Consider the following 17859-nt stretch of genomic DNA (forward strand, 5'->3'; position numbering starts at 1 on the left):
CCTCCACACTGATTTCCATAGTGGTTGTACTAATTTACATTCTCACCAACGGTATTTAGGGGTCCCTTTCTCACCTGCATCTTCACCAGCATTTGTCATTTGTTTATTTGTCAATAGCCATTCTTTCCATACCCTTGGCACTCTTTTGAGGACTATTTACCATACATGTGTGTTTATTTCCGAGCTCTTTATTCTGGTCTGTTGATCTACATGTCTATTTTTATACCAGCACCACATTGTGTTGGTTACATGGCTTTGTAATATAATTTGTTCAAGACTGCTTTGACTATTTGCCATCTTTCTATGGTTTTAAATGAATTTAGAATTTTTTTCTTTCTCTTTTTCTTTTTTTGTAGCCATTGAGATTTTAATTAAAATTCCACTGATTCTACAGATTAGATTTTTGGGGGCTTTGTCATTTCCTTTTTTTTTTTGGAGTTACTGGAGTTTGAACTCAGGGCTTCATGCTTGCTAGGCAGAAGCTCTATCACTTGAGTCACGTGTCCAGCCCTTTTTGCTCTAGTTACTTTGGAGAAAGGGTCTTGCTTTTGCCCAGGCCAGCATGGACCACAATCCTTTTTTAAAATTCCCTGCCATTGTTGGGATGACAGGTGCATACCACTACGCCCAGCTTTTTTCTGTTGAGATAAGGTCATGCAAACTTTTTTTTCCTCAGACTGGCCTCAAACCAAGATCTTCCTGGCCTCAGCCACCCAAGTAGCTATGATTACAGGCATGAGCCACTGGCTTATGCTTGCAGATTCATTTTTAGCAAAGACATTTTAATAATAATGCTTTTCAGTCCATGAATATGAGGTAACTTTTCATATATTTGTGTCATATTTAGTTTCTTTCACCAATGCCTTATAGTTTTGAGTATACAAATTTTTTACTTCCTAAGCTTATTCTTAGATATTTTATTATTCTGAGGAAGTTGTAAATGGGATTGTTTTTCTAATTTCCTCTTTAGATAGTTTGTTGCTGTTTTACAGAAACACCACTAGTTCCTGTAGGTTGATTTTGTACCCTGCAACTTTATTAAATTCATTTATTAGTTCCAACACAGCTTTTTATGGTAGTTTTAGGGTTTTATTCCCATAAGAACTTGTCTTCTTCAAACAAAACGATACCACTTCCTCCTTCCCAATTTAGATGTCTCATATTTCTCAGTTTTGCCTCATCACTCTGGCCAGGACTTCCCATCCATGGTTAACAGACATGGTGAGACTAGCCATCTTTGCCTTGTTCTTAATCTTAAGCGGGAAAGCTTTTAGTCTTTTATTACTGCATGTGATGATCAGTATGTACTTTTCTTATTTGTTGGGGAATGTTTCTTCTACCCTAGGTCGTTTAGCATTTTTAATCGACAAGGAGTGTTAAATTTTATCAATATTTTTCTGTACCTAGTGAGAAAATCATGTGATTTCAGTCTTTGTTCTCTTAATGTGGTGTACTATAATAATTGACTTCTATCTGTTAAACAATATTTCCTTCCAAAGGACAAATTCCACTTCATCATGATTTATGCTTTATTTAGTGGGTGATTGGATTCATTCACTAGTATCTAAATGAGGATATTTTCATCTATATTCGTCAAGAATATTAGCCAGCAAGTTTCTTTTCTTATGGATTGGGTAGCAGCGTAATGCTGGTCTCATAAAAGGAGTTTGTAAGTGTTCCCTTCTCTTCAATTGTTTTGAAGAAATTTGAGAACTGTCATTAATTCTTTAAATAATTGGTAGAATTTACCAGTGAGGCCACCTGGTAAATTCTTTGTTGTAAGGTTTTGATAACCGATTCTATCGTGATACTATTTATAAGTCTGTTCAAAATTTGTATGTCTTCATGATTTAGACTTTCTAGGTTGCACATTTCTAGGAATTTAGCAGGTTTTTCTAGATTTTTCCAGTTCGTTGGTGTGATGGTCAATCTTGACATTCAACTTCATTGGGTTGAGAGATATCTAAGACATTAGTAAAGTACATCTCTGGGTATATCTGTGAAGGTGTTCCCACAGACAGTTAGATCATGAGGGCTCTAACTGTCTAATGGAGGGTGAATCCACTGTTGGATTCAAAGTTTGATTAGATTATTGGAAGGTAATAGGGGCTGGTTGGAGGAAGTAGGTCACCAAAGGCATGACTTCAAAGGGCATATCTTGCTCTGGCCCCTTCTTATCTTTTCTCTGCTTCCTGGACACCATAAAAAAATATTGCCTCTGCCATACACTCCTACTGCCATGATGTCCTGCCATGGTGTGCCACCTCACTAAAGGCCCAGAAACATGGAGACAAGTGACCATGAACTCAAACCTCTGAAACCATGAGCTAAAATAAATCTTTCCTCCTCTCAGGTTGCTTAGGTAAGGTATTTTGTCAACGTGACAAAAAGCCTGACTAACATAGTTGGCATATAGTTATTCACAGTAGTCTCTTCTGGTCCTTTTCATTTCTGTGGCATCAGTTAGAGTATCTCTTTCCTTTGTGAGTTTCAGTCTTCTCTCTTTTTTCCTTAATCCAGCTAAGGATTTGTCAATTTTGTTTACTTCTCACAAAGCAACTCTTAGTCTCTACTGTTTTTTCTCTTTTTGTTTGCATTTATTTCTGCTTTTTGCTATTTCTTTGTGATAGCTTTGGTCTTAGTTTATTCTCTTTCTAGCTCTTGAGGTGTGGTTAGGTACTGGTTTGAGATCTTTCTCTTACATTACATTAATAATTTATCACCATGAATTTCCCTCTTATTACTGCTTTTGCTGCATGCCATGAGTCTGGGTTTGTTGTTTTCGTTTTCATATGCCTAAAGGTACTCTCTCTCATTTCCTTCTTTGATCCAGTGATTGTTCCTGAGTATGTGGTTTAATTTCCATGTACTGTGAGTTTTCAAGTTTTTCTTCTGCTATTAATTTCTAATTTCTCAACATTGCTTATTGAAGATACTACCCTTTCCTTACTTTGTTCCCTTGGCACTCTTTTGAGGATTATATGTCTGGGTTTATTTCTGAGCTTTTCAGAGCTCAGACAATTAGACATTGGTCTAATGTGTCTGTTTCTATGCCAGTGCCATACTGTTTTGATTACTACAACTTTGTAATAAGATTTGAAGTTAGGAAATTCAGCTAGATGCTGGTTCCATGAGTGACCTCATGGAAGTTGGAGGACTGGTCACACTGAACAACTCTTCCCTCCCAGGGGACAGTGAAGAGCTGGGATTTGTCTTCTTCTTGCTGTGTGCTCAGCAGGAAGAAGGTCAATGATGTCCACCAGCTCAAGTCAACAGAAGGCTTCTGACTTTCTGCAGTGTACAGAGGCTCTGGTATCCTTAGGGTTCCCTGGGCATCATTGTGGTGGTCTGACCATCTCCCCAGGGGTTGCTGTATCACATCCTTACCCGGTAACAAGAGGTGGTGGGTGAAATAAGAAACACAAAGACAAGTACTAGTGTCAGCTAACTGTAGGTCCAGCCCAGCCACTCACTGTCCAGTGAGTTCTATTCACATGCTTCACTCAGTGTACCTTGAAAATGGAGATAGTAATGTCAGCAGTTCATGGGAATGTGGTGATATTCAACAGAAACAAGTATTTAGCAAGGAGGTTCTGAGCTCCAGTTCTGAACTCATCCTGGGCTCCAATGATGGCTCTAGAGCTACTTTCCAAACACCTGAGCCTTGACTCCAAACCACTTCAGCACCCTCCTCTGTAGAAGGAGGACAACATGGGTCCTCATGGAGCAGCATGATGATGGGGAGTGGATGAGCTCACACATATGCTCAGAGCTGGACCTTGTAAGCTTCCATTCAGGAAGGGCTTACCCATGCTGGCTTGGCACACTGTGATGGCTCTACCCTGATGGATTCAGAAGCCTCAACTCATTCTGGTGACAAGTACTGGCTCACAGTGACCCAACTCATGGTGCCTGACATAATACAGAGGTCTTTCCTTTTTTCCTTTATGTCTTCAGGGGTTCTACAGCAAGAAGGCCTGATACCCAACACCCAGAAGAGCTAGCAAAGACTAGCTGAAAAGGAAAGTGCTTCAGGCCCCCACAACCCCATCTCCTTTATCCATTCATCTGTTCGTGGGCCCCTAAGTCAATTCCATAACTTGGCTATGGTGAACAGAGCCACAATGAACACAGATGTTAATTCTGTCATGTAGTTCATTGAAGTCCATTTCACTGGAGTCAGTTTCCATTTATGCAAAGTGTCAATCACAAGCAGGGGATACTTGACTGCTCTTAGCGCATTATACTTCAATGAAAAGTCTTTTTAAGAAGAATTTACAACACAGTAAAATAAATACTTCTAATAGAAGCTCTAAAAACAGAAAAGCAACCCTCAGCATGTCTACAGCAAGTCAGTTGACACTGAGAGCTCAGTTTCCTCACCTGTAAAATGGGGCACTGCCATGAGATAAAAAGAGAAGGAGGAAGAGGTCCATCCCAAACCCTGGCAACAACAGGAATAATGCTCACCTATTTTTCACAAATGAGCAAATACCCATCCCAATATGTCACACTGTTCAATCCCAATTTTAGGGACAGAATTCTGACCCTCTACAGTCAACACAGGAGGGCAAGGGTATTCAAAGAGGACAGAGAGCTGTGGCATGTGTCACCTAAGAAAGCCACAGCCCATTCTTGTGGGATTTGCTTCCCTCAAGGGCAAATTCCTGATCACACCTTCCCTCTTCTCCTAGAACCACTGTGACCTTCCAACCTCTTCCTACCCCTCCCCACCTCCTCATCAGCCTCCTTCCTCTTCCCCTCCTCCTTCCTATCTCCTTCCCCCATCTCTGCTCCATCCACTACCCACCTCCCCACCTGCTCCATCCCACTTCCCTCATCACCTCTATACAACATCCCTCCCAGCTTGCCACTGGCCAGGTCAGTGCCAGCCCTACCTCACGTTGTCATGCCTCTGGATATAAATCTTGTGGAAAATCCTCTCAGGGGGCTTCAGGAAGTCCTCCTTCATCTCCATGGCAACATTCCGGGGCAGGAGGCTCATAAGCAACCGCTCCTGGACAGGAGAGAAGGCCTCCATCAGACAGTAAGGACTCCCCCCTCTCCCTTGGAGTGCCCTGCCCAAACAGGGTAGGGTGAGTGGCTGCCCTCGGAAAGGTGCTGCAGACCCTCCTTAGGTGTGGCGAACAGACATCCAGGCTGTACACCTGCTGACCCCCACACCCTCAGTGGGCCCATGTCCAGACCTGGACACTCCAAAAGTGCTGCTGACATGGGCCTGGCCTTCAAAGGGCACAGTTAGGTGTGCAGTGCTTGAACGCTGCTCCTTGAGTCAAGATGCTGAGTCTTAACCTGCTGGACCCGCAGCTTCAATGCACACTGGTATCACAGCCCAGTAAATGCCACCACAGCCCCCACACGGCCCCTCTCCCTGCTCCCCACTGCTCCAACACAGCCTGGAAAGAATTCTTCATATTGGTCTACAGAAGTAACCATCCTCCCAGGGCACACAGGGACCCACTGATCTTTCATAAAGACACAGTCTTGGACAAAGTGGCATTTTCTTGTGCTCTTTGTCTTATTTTTCCCTGATCTGTGTAGGTCAAGTACTTTCTTTCTTCCCCCAATAGAAAATATAAAATTGTTGGGTTTTTTTCAGGAGACCTGTGTCACCCCAAAGAATCCTTCCCCTTTCTGGGTTTCAGTTTCATTCACCTGGACCAAGGGCATGAAGAGGACTCTGGCTCTCACCTTCCAGGTGACCTACCCTGACCTTTAGCCCAGGCTGGCCCCTGGCCTACCAGGCACAGCCCTGTGTCTAAGAAAGCATATGCTACTGGATCCCTACTGTCAGGGCCCCCGCTTTTCCCTCACGCCCTCTCCTGCCACCTCAGAAAGAAAAAACAGAAGTACAGCGGGGTGGGGGCATCCCACTGATGAGGAGGACATAGGGGCTGAAGGAGTTGAAGATTCATCACCACCTGGTCTCTGGAGGCTCCTGTGTGGACCCCTGGCTGTGGTTTGTGTGGGCCAGCAGCTGGCCCTTCTCCTCCTCCTTCACCTCCCTCATCCTCCTCCTCGTCCTCCTCCTTCTCTTCCTCTTCCTCCTCCTCCCCCCTTTCCCCTCCTTCTCCTCCTCCTCTCCCCTTCCTCCTCTTCTTCCTCCTCCTCCCCTTCCTTCTCTTCCTCTTCTTCCTCCCCCTCTTCCTCTTCCTCCACCTCCTCCTCCTCAGAACCTCAATGGTAGCCACGCCCTCCAACACATTCCCTCCCTGCCCACCACAGGCCACCATGCAACTCTCAGAACTAACAGTCCCTGCACACCTTGGCCCACTGTTGTGTGACTTTCTCAGGAGCACAGTTGCCCATTCCTCTGTGCTCAGGATCCATCAGGACAGCAACCACAGAGACCCTGCAAGCCCAATGGAATCTGGGGAGTGATATGAGGGCCTCAGTCCTCTGCTACCCACTTTGATAGCAGTGCATGTGCTGGGCTCAGGCTGAGACCATACACCATCATGCACACACTGTGAAGCCTGCACAGAAGTTATCTCCTTACTTCAGAGAACAAGGAAGGTCAGGCCCAGACCTATTGGAGGGCAGGGTTGAATTTGGGAGTCTGGGAGGGTCCTGCCTGAGAAGGGATATGAGAAGGGATATGAGGGCTGTGGAGAAGGGATATGAGGGCCATATCAGTGTGGCCCTACTGCGGTACCTACCACCATCCCAATGCAGCTCCTGGCTGGTTGGACCCTCACACACAGGAACAGATGCTGCAGGAAGGCAGAACACCTGTGACCACTCTCCATGTTGGGTCATATGAGAAGAGGACACTGCAGTGTCCAGACCACATTACATATGAACAGAAAGGTCTTCTTGCTCAGGGCATGGAAGCACAAGTGTGTCCAACACTGAGAGGCCATCAGGCCCCTTCTTTGACTGCGTAGACAAGGCCCAAAATGTGGCCCTCAGAAAGAGGCAACTGCAGGCAAACCAGCCATGCTACAGGAACCACGTGCTAATGGAAACACTGGGCAGCGTCTCTAACACAGGCACCAAGAAGCTTCCATAGACTTTTATGGCTCTGAGGCTCAAAAGTGCTGGCCAGGTTGGAAAACAGAAGCCACTGCACCAATTCCAAAGGCACAGGGGAAGGTCCCTGAGGAAGCACAGGCAAAGCTCAGTGCTCTCCCAGTCAGCCCCAGAGTCACAAGGAAAACCATGGCTCCTGGGCCTGATGAGCCATGTGCAGTCTCAAGGCAGTCCAGGTAGGGTCCCAGAAGACCCACCCAGGGGTCTCGGAGGCCTGACCTCATGTCAGACAGTTAGTGAAGTTATCTCAATCTCAGATAGGTAAGGATAACACCTGGGGTAAACAGGACCTACGGGTCAGGCTTCTTCTTCACTGTGTGGCCTTCACTCCACCATCATCACTCCAACCAGCTACCCCTATCCCGTGGCTCTAGCACTCAGCTCACTGCCTCTCACATCCACCTCTCACCTGTACCTACCAAGCATGAAAATCCCCACAAGTCAAGTCAAGGAAGAAAAGCTCTACCCTTCACCCAGAGCCCATCTGACAACCCCCTTTTGGGGTCAATGTTTTCAAAACATCCTCACTGGCAGCCCTCACCCAGAATACTCTCACCCTAGGCCTTCAGCAAGGCTGTAGACCATCACCACACAGCCCAGAAATGAGGAATTAGGACACAGAAATAGTGAGCCACAGGCCAAGGGACAGAGCTAGCCAGGCAGGACAATGCAGGAGGAGACTAACCTCAAGGGAAAGGAGGAGTGTTGGGGCCACTACACTAATCCAGAGGGAAGGAAGGAAGAGATGCTGGACTCCTGGCACAAAGACCCCAGCATGAGGGTCTCCAGCAGTCCACGTGGAAGGCTGGGCTATGGCCCAGGGCATTGCAAGAAGTAGCTATGCCCATCAGTGGCCATCATCAGCTGGCTATCCCAATATCTTGACTCCACTGCTAGCACCAGGGGTTCTTGGCTCCCTGAAATAAGGACCACATTTTCCAGACTCCCATACAGTACAACTAGATAAGGCCAAAAAAAAAAAAAAAAGATATAAGCCCAAGGTCATGAGGGAGTACTGTAGTGTGGATTGTGACTGTGCTCCAAAGGCCCACATGTGGAAGGATAAGGGTGGTGCTGTTGGGAAGCGGGGGCTTTGAGAGGTCCTGAGGTCATTAGAGGTGTGACATTAAAGAAGACAGTGGGAGCCCAGTCCCTTCCTCTTCCTCTCTTTTGTTTTCTGGTCACAAGGCGAGAGACTTTGTTCTACCACCTGCTCCCACCATGATGTGTACCTCACCACAGGCCCAAAGCTATGGGGTCAACCAATTACAGACTGGAACCTCCAAAACCGTGAGCCTTAATAAACCTTTTCTCTTTAGAGGCTGACTAAAGCACGATACATATAGACCTGAAGTACCAAGATATACCCTTGGACTATCAATATACACTTTTAAAAAATGAAGGGCAGAAGGAAAAAATGGGTCTTTTCTGGGGGTGGGTAGCAGGGTGGGCACAGGAAAGGGAAAATGAGAGTGAATATGGTAGATGTGTTTTGCACCCATACATGAAAATAGAACAATGAAATCTGTTGAAATTGTTCTAAGAAGGGGGTGAAGGAGGAAAAGGGAGAACGATGGAGGGGTGAATTTAATTAAGATACATTGTAAGCACATGTATAAATGTCACAATGTATCCCTCTGTACAACTATTATATGCTAATAATTTTTTTAAAAAAGAACTTGATTATCTCAGGTAATCTAATTCACTGGCTAATTCAGGGAACTTTTGAACTATTCTTTAAGGACAGTTTCTCTTCCCTTCCTCCCCAGCCACTGCTGGGAATGCAGTAATGGCCGGATCTTTACCTGCCATCTTGGATCACAAAGATGAAGACCACATCCCAGGGACACAGATGGTGAACTACAGAGGAAGCCAGGGCTGCTGAGAGTTCGTGGATCAGATTTGCCACAGCCCCAAAAAGTGCCTGCCCTGCCCTTGAGTGTGTGCATGAAAAAGTGTGTGTGTGTGTGTGTGTGTGTGTGTGTGTACACGCAAGTGGTATAAGTGTTATGTACGTGAATGGGCTGTGGGAGTGGGAGTGAGTGTGGGAGTGTGTGCATGTGAGAGGGTTGTGGGAGTGTGTGTGAGGGCGTGAGGGTGTGCGATGTGAGTGTGTATGAGCATTGTGTGAGTGTGGGAATGTGTGTGAGTGTGCATACATGTGGGTAAGTGTATATGTGACCATGTGTGTGAGTGTGGGGTGGGTGTGAGCATACAGGTGTTGCGTGTGAGTGTGTATAGTTGTGTGTGGGTGTGCGTGTGAGAGGCTGTGTGGGTGTGAGTGTGGGTGTGTGGGTGAGTGTTGTGTATGTGTGGGTGAGTGTGCATGTGTGTACTGTGAATGCATGTGTGTGAGTGTGCATGCATGTGTGTTTGTGAGTGCACTGTGCTCAAGTATGGGAGCTCGCATGCGTGTTCCTATGAGTGTGTAAGTGTGTGTGAGTGTGTGAGTATGAGTGTGGGTGTGTGGCTGTGAGTGTGCAGGTGTGTGTGAGAGAGGGCTTCACCTGTTTAAGCCACTTGCAAGTGAAGTTGCTATGGCAGATGTACTTCTGACTGAGCACTTCCTCCATTAGATCAGCAAGCGCCCCTAAATCCAACACTGGTTAGTAAAGAAGACCCTTCCTCCAGGGAGCAAAACAGCCATCTCACACCATTGAGAGCTTATTTCCAATCAAAAAACAAAAACCTAAGATAAAGAAGCCCATTCACTTTATAAATATACCTGAAATTAGTTTCCACTCTCAAATCTCACCCTGTAGCCCCCAACCCAATTGACATCAGGACCAGAGGGTGACAGCAATAAACTCTAACCAACAAAATAAGACACAAAGGCAGAAAGTAAAGTGACAAAAGTTATCACAGGCTTGGACCATACAAAAGATCCCAGAGTCCTATGAAGGGCGTATTAAAACCTTAATACATTAATCTTGACTATTAAGCTGTGATTTAAATAGGTGTGCTATTCTCAATAAAAGCTAGATGTTTAAATGACTATTGTGAAAGCTTTCCTTATGGGGAGATGGAGAAGTACTAATATTCCTCACACTCACACTGCTAAGAGTCCTAGACATTCCACGTCAGGCATCACAGACTGAAAGCTCGAGGGAAAAAGAACATGGACGTGGGCCCCCTGGGCTCCCTGTTTGCCTCTTGTGCCTCAGACTCAGTGCTGGACATGCAGGCAACTCTGACCAACAGTGGGCATACATTAAGAAAAGGCCCAACCAAAGCTGCTGTCTCCAGGACAGAGACCAGGAAAAGGCAGCTGAACAGAAGGAAACTTGTGGACAGCAACCACCCAACTCCAGGCCAAAGATGCTGAAAAACCTGAGTGTGGCCCCACCCACACCAGTAAAAGCCAAGCAGAGAAGCCAGGCCTTCGCCCTCCCTTTGACACTGGGTAGAGTCAGAGAAGGCCACAGTTTCTACGTACTGGTAACAAGGGTCCTCTCTGTTCTGTGGGGTCACTGCTCCTCTCCCCAGCCCAGTGCTATGAGTGTGGTCCCTCTGGGCCAGTACCCTCACTCCTTCCTGGCAGTCAGAGCTCTCCACAAATGATGGTCAATGGACACCCAGCATGGAGCCTGGGCACTTCCCCTGACCTGGCAGCAAAGAGACTGCAGCGCCTTCCCCTGCCAGGGTGATGTAACAGAAAACTAGCCCAAAAAAGATACAGAGCCTCACGCAGTATTCCGCAAATGGCCAGGTTCCAACAGGACATCATTTGTCACGTCAACAGCTAGGACAAGAGGAGTACCAGTGGCTCACATCTGAATACTAACAACTCAGGAGGCAGAGATCAGAAGGATCACAGTTTAAAGCCAACCCTCAACAAATAATTTGCAAGATACTATCTTGGAAAAAAAAAATCACAAAAAAGGGCTGGTAGTTTGGTTCAAGTGGTAGAGCACCTGCCTTGCAAGTGTGAGGCTCTGAGTCCAAACCCACCTACCACACCAAAAAGACAGAGTGCTAGAACAACTAACCAAGACCTAAAGCAGCCATTGTGGAAACGATTCTATGAAAAACTGAAGCACTCGTGAAAAACAGATTATAAGAAGTCTTAATGAGACACAAGCAATTCACCAACACATAAAAAGAATTATATACCCTAACCAAATTGGGCTTAATGCAATGCTAGTTCAATATTGAAATCTCAACCAATCCACAACAGTATAAAGAAAAAAACACACATAGTAATTAATACTGAAAAAGAATGTAACTAACCTGTATTCATGATAAAACTTTCAAAGAACTAGGAATAAGGAACTTCCTCATCATGAGGAAAATTAAAAAAAAAAAAAAAAGCCCACTGCTAACATTTTATACTGTTAAGTGCTGTCATCCAGGCCAAGGCCAGGGCATCAGGTCACATCACTCACCTCCCACATCACACTGGGGAGGTCTAGTCAGTGCATTAAGGTGAGAAACAGCACACAGACTGAAAAGAAAGAAATAAAAAGTATACAATGGTCTACACGGGAAACACAAAGGATGCTACAAAAACAAAACGAAGCAACACCAAAACACACCTAGAACAAATAATCAAAAAGTCACAGTATACAAACAAGACTAACCTACAAAAATGAATTTCTACATATTAGCAACAAACTCATGGACACTTATTTTACTTATAATAACCCCAAACTGTGTTATTGCTTATACTCTCTCTTCAACAAAATTAGAGATAAGGGCAAAATAGTTTCTGCTGGGTATCGAAGGGGTGGGGGGGAGTGGGAGGGGGTGGGGTAGATGGTAAGGGAGGGGGTGGGGGCAGGGGGGGAGAAATGACCCAAGCATTGTATGCACATATGAATAATAAATAAATAAATAAATAAATAAAATAAAAAATAAAACCAATTAAGAGCCTTAAAAAAAAAAAAAACCCAAACTGCAAGTTACCATGATGTCCCCCCAGTGGGAAAATGCTTAAACAAACTGTGCTACAACCACACCATAGCATTTATTAGCACTAAGAAGAAATCAAGGGCAGACACATCCAACTACCTGGATGAATCTCTAGAGAACTGTGCTGAGCGAAAGAAACACAACTCTAGGAGTCTACCAACTTTCTGATCCCATTTTGATGACATTTTTGAAATGACAAATTTACAGAACAGGTTCCTAGGGGCCGGAGGTCAGGAATGGAAGAGGACTGGAAAGAGGCGGATGTAAGGGAACGTCAAGGTTCCTCCTGCTTCATGGTGCTGGTTGTTATGGCCAGGGACGTCTGTATCTTTACTTCCCAATGTTGGTCTCCTGGTTGTGATACTGTACCACAGTGCAGCCAGGTCACCACTGGGGAATGGAACAAAGGACATTCTTCTTTACAGTGACATGTGAATTTACAAGTAGCTTTGTCTTAAAGTTTATTTTAAAAAAAACACAAATTCTGAATATGAAGAAAATGTTGCCCTATGTATGTTTCTGGCAGGAACAGAAAATGGCATGGTCACATTGGCCACAGAAGGTCTACACAATTTCTCATGGTAGCATTATTTATACTAGCCAAAAAGTGAATGTGATCTAAATATTAATATGATGTGAAGGGATAAACAAAATGTGTTCCATCTGTAGAAATGGAACAACACTTGGCAAGAAAAAAGGACTGAAGTACTGATACTCCCTACAGAAAACAGTCACAGAAGACCAGAGTACAGCATAAAGTTCCATCAGTACGAAATGTCCAGATCCCCTGCATACAGAAAGATTAGTGAGTTCTTAGGTCTGGTTGAGGGACAGGTGGAGGTAGCTTTTCTAAAAATGTTTTTACAAAAAAAAAACCCAAAAATTCTGAAAAGGGAGAAAACGGCACCTTTGTATATTCTCCGTGAAAAGACAAAATGGAATAGCCACTTTGGAAAACCATCTGGAAGTTCCTTAAAGTGCTACATTCAGGGCTGGTAGAGTGGTTCAAGCAGTAAGAGCACCTGCTTTGTAAGTGTGAAGCCCTGAGTTCAAACCCCAGTCTGCAAAAAAAACACTCTGAAGTATAAACAACAACGGTCATGGCTTAAGAACAGCTGTCTGTTTAAAAACCCATCCTATATTATTCAGATGAAAGTTTTCTTTCTCGTGATGCATGTCCTCACACACTGAGAACTCAAAATTGCTCCATTTACCTTGCTAAGATAACAAATTGAGTGTGTGCTTTAAATAGCTGCCTGTTATTTTGGGAAATCTGATTTAGTAGTGGTGGCTGAGGGGCCAGGGCCTTGAGGGACCAGCCTCACACCTAGGAAGACAGCTGGGCCTGGGGTGCCCTCCTGGTGGGCTGCAGAGGTGGCAGGGGTGGGGGAAGCCCAGGAGCTGAGGGGGACCTTCACATACCTCCGTGCTCTCCAGCTGTAACAAGCACAGACTCCTGGGATGGAGGGGGGACATCCCAAGGCCACCAGGTTGTCATAATGGACCTGTGCCTCCAGCCCACAGCCCCACCCCCTCCATGCTGACAGAAGCAGAACTCATGCTAAGGGACCTTCCCATCCCTGTCATATCTGCAACCTGAATGCCACCTACAAGTCCCACCTCCTGCCTCTACCTTCTATATACACCTCCCTCAAAGGTCTGATGGTACCTGCTCCCCCATACAGCTCATCCACAGAGGCTCCCCCATACAGCTCACCACGGACTGAATCCCAGTGGCACAGTCCGTGAATCAGCACCTGGGCCTCCTCAGATGTCCCTTCTGGCTATGGACTCTGTGGGTCTGGGGCAAGACCTGAGCTCTGCATTGCTCACCAGAATTACCTGCAGAGGCTGAGGAACACATCTGGGTGACAAAGCTGGGCTGGCTCCCCACAGGGGAAGGTGTATCTTCCCAAGTGACTCAAAGCTCCCTTGGGAGCTAGTGCAGAAGTGCTAGAGACAGGGACCCAAATCCACAGAAGGCAGGGGCCATGGGCTCTCCAACCAAGGACCACCATCTTGTCCTCACCACAAGTGGGCAGCACTGCAGGGCCTGCCTTCCCTCTTTCGCCCTCATAAGCCAGCACCTGGGCCTTCTGTCCAGTCACACTCCAGGAGGCGCTAATTGCCAGTCAGCAATCTTGAGTCCCCAAAAGCCAGCCCACCTGAGACCTGCACCTGGGATTAACTTTTCTCCTTCTCGGTCCAGTCAGGGCCTCCTCAAGGCCTGAAACTGATCATTTCTGGAAGCTTTTCCAAGACCAGAGCAATCAGCCAGTGTCCTCTTCTCTGTCCAGGGCCTGGAAAGCACCCTCATCTGCTGTCCTCCACTCCCTTAACTAGCTCAGACCTGGCCCTGCCCCTTCTCCTCACACCAAATATCAAGAAGGCATGGTCTGTATCCCACTGTCCTCACTCCTGACCTGTCACCCCAGTTATGCCAGTTATGAACCCCACTTGATATCTACATAGAGAGACAGACCAAGAAGACCAGAGGATGAGTCCCCCTCCCCCAGATCGTGTCCACCTCTTAATGAGGACCTCAGGGTTCTGCTTCTGCCACTCACTGGGCTGGGTGGTAAAAGTAAAATAGGAGAAACTGGAAGGAGGACGGAAAAGCCAAAGAATAATCCTTTCTAAAGCCCCGGGAGTGCTGAGAAAGAACTTCTTGCTGGGTACGTATGCAGTAAAGGGGCCACTGAGGTTGCAGATGCCCTAGGCCAAGGGGAGTACCCTCAGCCCTCCCACCCACAACCATCCAAGGAAGAAAGGCAGATCTGCACCCAGAGCTGGTGGGACCCAGGCCAGGGATGGTGGATGAACTGCTCAGAGTCATAGTTCATCTGGAGTGAGCAGAGAGCATGTCTGGGCCCTGCTTGTGCTGTCACCATCCTAAGCTCCAGTCAGAGCAGGAAGTACAGAGGAGAACCAGCAGGAAAGGGCCATGTTCACCCAAGTCTTCTCCCAGCTGCACAGCAGCCAGGACTTCTTGTCCTTGTGCCTGGCCAGCTGAGGACTAGAATAGGCGCTCTCTACCCCAGGCACAGCCCGCCTCCCCTCATTCCAAGATCACACTCTTGACTTTCACTTGACAGAGTACTATGTTGCTTGGTGTGTGCTATGGATGAAACCGTGCCCACCACCAAAAAAATTCACAAATGGAATCATAACGCCCAAAATTCACAAATGGAATCATAACGCCCAACGTGACTGTCAATGTAATTCATTTAAAATGAAGTCGCTGCACACACAGGTTTAGTGCAGCACTATTCACAATAGCTAAGCTATGGAAACAGCCAAGATGCCCCACTACTGATGAACAGATCAAGAAAATATGGTATTTGTACACAACGGAATTTTATTCTACCACAAAGAAATGAAATTTTGTCATTTGCAGGCAAATGGATGGAACTGGAGGACATCATCTTAAGTGAAGTTAGTCAGGCTCAGAAAGCCAAAAGCTGCATGTTTTCTCTCATATGTGGAAGACAGACACAATACAAATACAATCAATATTATGAAAAACAGGTCACACTAAGGGGAGGCCACATAAGAGAGGGAAGGTAAAAGAAGGAAGTTAAGAAGGTGAATATGGTTGATGTACTTTCTATACAGGAATGAATATAGAATTTTTAACCTGTTGATATCACCATAAGGGGACTAAAGTAGAAAGGAGAAAAATAGAGGGTATGAACCACTTCAGGTTATAATACATATATACATGGAAACATCACAAGGAAACTCCCTGTGTAGCTATCTTAAACAAAAATGTCTTTTTTCAAAAACAGAGGACAGGAAGATAAACCAGGTCCTGTCTGGGGGTTGGCCCCAGTGGGAGGGGGAGGATATAAGGAAAGGGTGTAGGAGGATGAATATGGTGGAATATTATGCACTCATGTATGAAAATGGAAAAATGAGACCTGCTGAAGCTGTTCCAGGAATGGGGGGAGGGAGGATAAAGGAGAATGATGGAGGGGCTGAATTCAAGTATGATATATTGTAAGAACTTCTGTGAATGTCATAATGCACCCCCAGTACAACAATAATATGGTAACACAAAATTTTTTTAAAAAAACAAAAAATAAAATGAGGTCCCTGGGGCAGGCCCCAATCCAATGTGACTGGTGTCCTTAGAGGAAGACACCAAGAGCACATGTAGGATGACCATGGTAAAAAACAGAGAGAAGGTGGCCATCAAGTCTGGTAAGAGGCCTCTGAACCTCAGCCTCAGACTCTGCAGCCTCTAAAACTGTGAGGAATAAATTTCTATTGAAGCCAGCCATGTGTGGCACTTCATCATGGCTGCCTGAGCTGACTTAGACAAGTCAGACCCTAAGAACCCTGGAGCCACCACATCAGCGCCAGGCTGCCTCCCTCCAGATGTCTGTCCATGAAAAATGCAATTTCCGTCTTACCACAGCTATTAGCACAGGCAGCTAGGAACAAGGACATCCCCAGACTACAAGATTCCACCCTGCCCCCTTCTCCATGGCAGAACTATAAAACCCAGATGGGTGCCAGGCACCAGTGGCTCACACCTGTAATCCTAGCTACTTAGGAGGCAGAGATCAGGAGGATCAAGGTTCGAAGCCAGTCCGGGCAAACAGTTCACAAGACCCTATCTTGAAAAAACCCAACAGGAAAAAAAAAGGAGGGGGGGGAAAGGTGGAGAGTCTCAAGGTATAGACCCTGAGTTCAAAACCAGTATCACAAAAAAAAATAATAATAATAATGGGCCACACCCTGTACTACCAATAAGGGTAACAGCCCTAGCCAGGCACCGGTGACTCCTGCCTGTAATCTTGGCTACTCGGGAGGCTGAAATCAGAGAGGAACACAGTTCAAGGCCAGCCCAGGCAAACAGTTTATGAGACCCCATGTGAACCAATAGTTGACACACTGGTATATGCCTGTCATTTCAAGCTAGGCAGGAAGCTGAGATTGGAAGGATGGAAGTCCCAAGCCAACCCTGAACAAAATAGTTCATGAGACCCCATCTCAACAGAAAAACTGTGGCTGTGGTGGCATGCACCTGTCATCCCAACTACAGTGGAAAGCATAAAATATAGGAGTATCACAGCCCAGGCTGACCTGGGCAAAAAAGCCAGACTCTATCTCCAAAATAACCAGAGCAAAAAGGGCTTGGAGGCGTGGCTCAACTGGTAAAGCACCTGCATGGCGAGTGCAAAGCCCTGGGTTCAAGCCCCAGTGCCACCAAAAAGAAAAAAAAGATAACAGTTCTATATCCTCCTTATCTAGCCACAGGGAGGCTGCACGTGGCTTGAGGGCCATAATGACTACTAGGACGATCATCCACAGTGGCACTACACAGGGAAGGGCAAAAAGGATCAAATTCACAGGTGCCTGCCTTTACCCTGTTAAAATTTCAGGAGCCTGACTTCCTTAGGCAGCCAAGCCATTTGGGGAAGCTCCCTTATTTCACACCACTGAGTAACTCTGCCCTATGGACAGTAAAAACCCTAAGGGCAAACTCTCCAACTCAGCCAGGCTTTATCCAAACTGCTCCCTCTCAGACTCTTTTGGTGCACCTGAGGCAGCATCTTAATCTCTATGTCACAATGCGGGACACTTCATCCCATCCATTGGTAACATTTTGGTACTGTGACCCAGATCCACTAAAGGGTAAATCCTTCTCCTGTCCACTATGGTGGCTACCGAGTTGCCCCCTGGTCTTCTACCTTTCCACTTCTAAGCCTCTATGACAACTGAACACCAATGGTTTCCTAACTTTCTGGAATCTGGGGACCTCACTCACCATTCTTGATCAACATGTAAACATTTTGATCTTGCATGAGCCACAAATTCATAGGATTTGACCCCTTCTTCACCTTGACCCAGGACACACACAGCTATCTCCCTATTTGTCTGTCTGGT

At 46.0% G+C, this 17859-nt stretch overlaps 1 protein-coding gene across 1 annotated transcript in view; it reads right to left on the minus strand.

Annotated features, from left to right (window-relative positions):
- The window catches only part of Adcy1 (adenylate cyclase 1), a 141219-nt gene that overhangs the window by 100814 nt on the left and 22546 nt on the right, over positions 1-17859 (minus strand). Inside the window, exon 3 of the mRNA XM_020177063.2 lies at positions 4899-5017. Within this exon, the coding sequence (XP_020032652.2) occupies positions 4899-5017 (119 nt within the window). The remainder of the gene's footprint in view (positions 1-4898; positions 5018-17859) is intronic.

This window comes from Castor canadensis, chromosome 2, assembly GCF_047511655.1.
Source record: "Castor canadensis chromosome 2, mCasCan1.hap1v2, whole genome shotgun sequence".
NCBI lineage: Eukaryota > Metazoa > Chordata > Mammalia > Rodentia > Castoridae > Castor > Castor canadensis.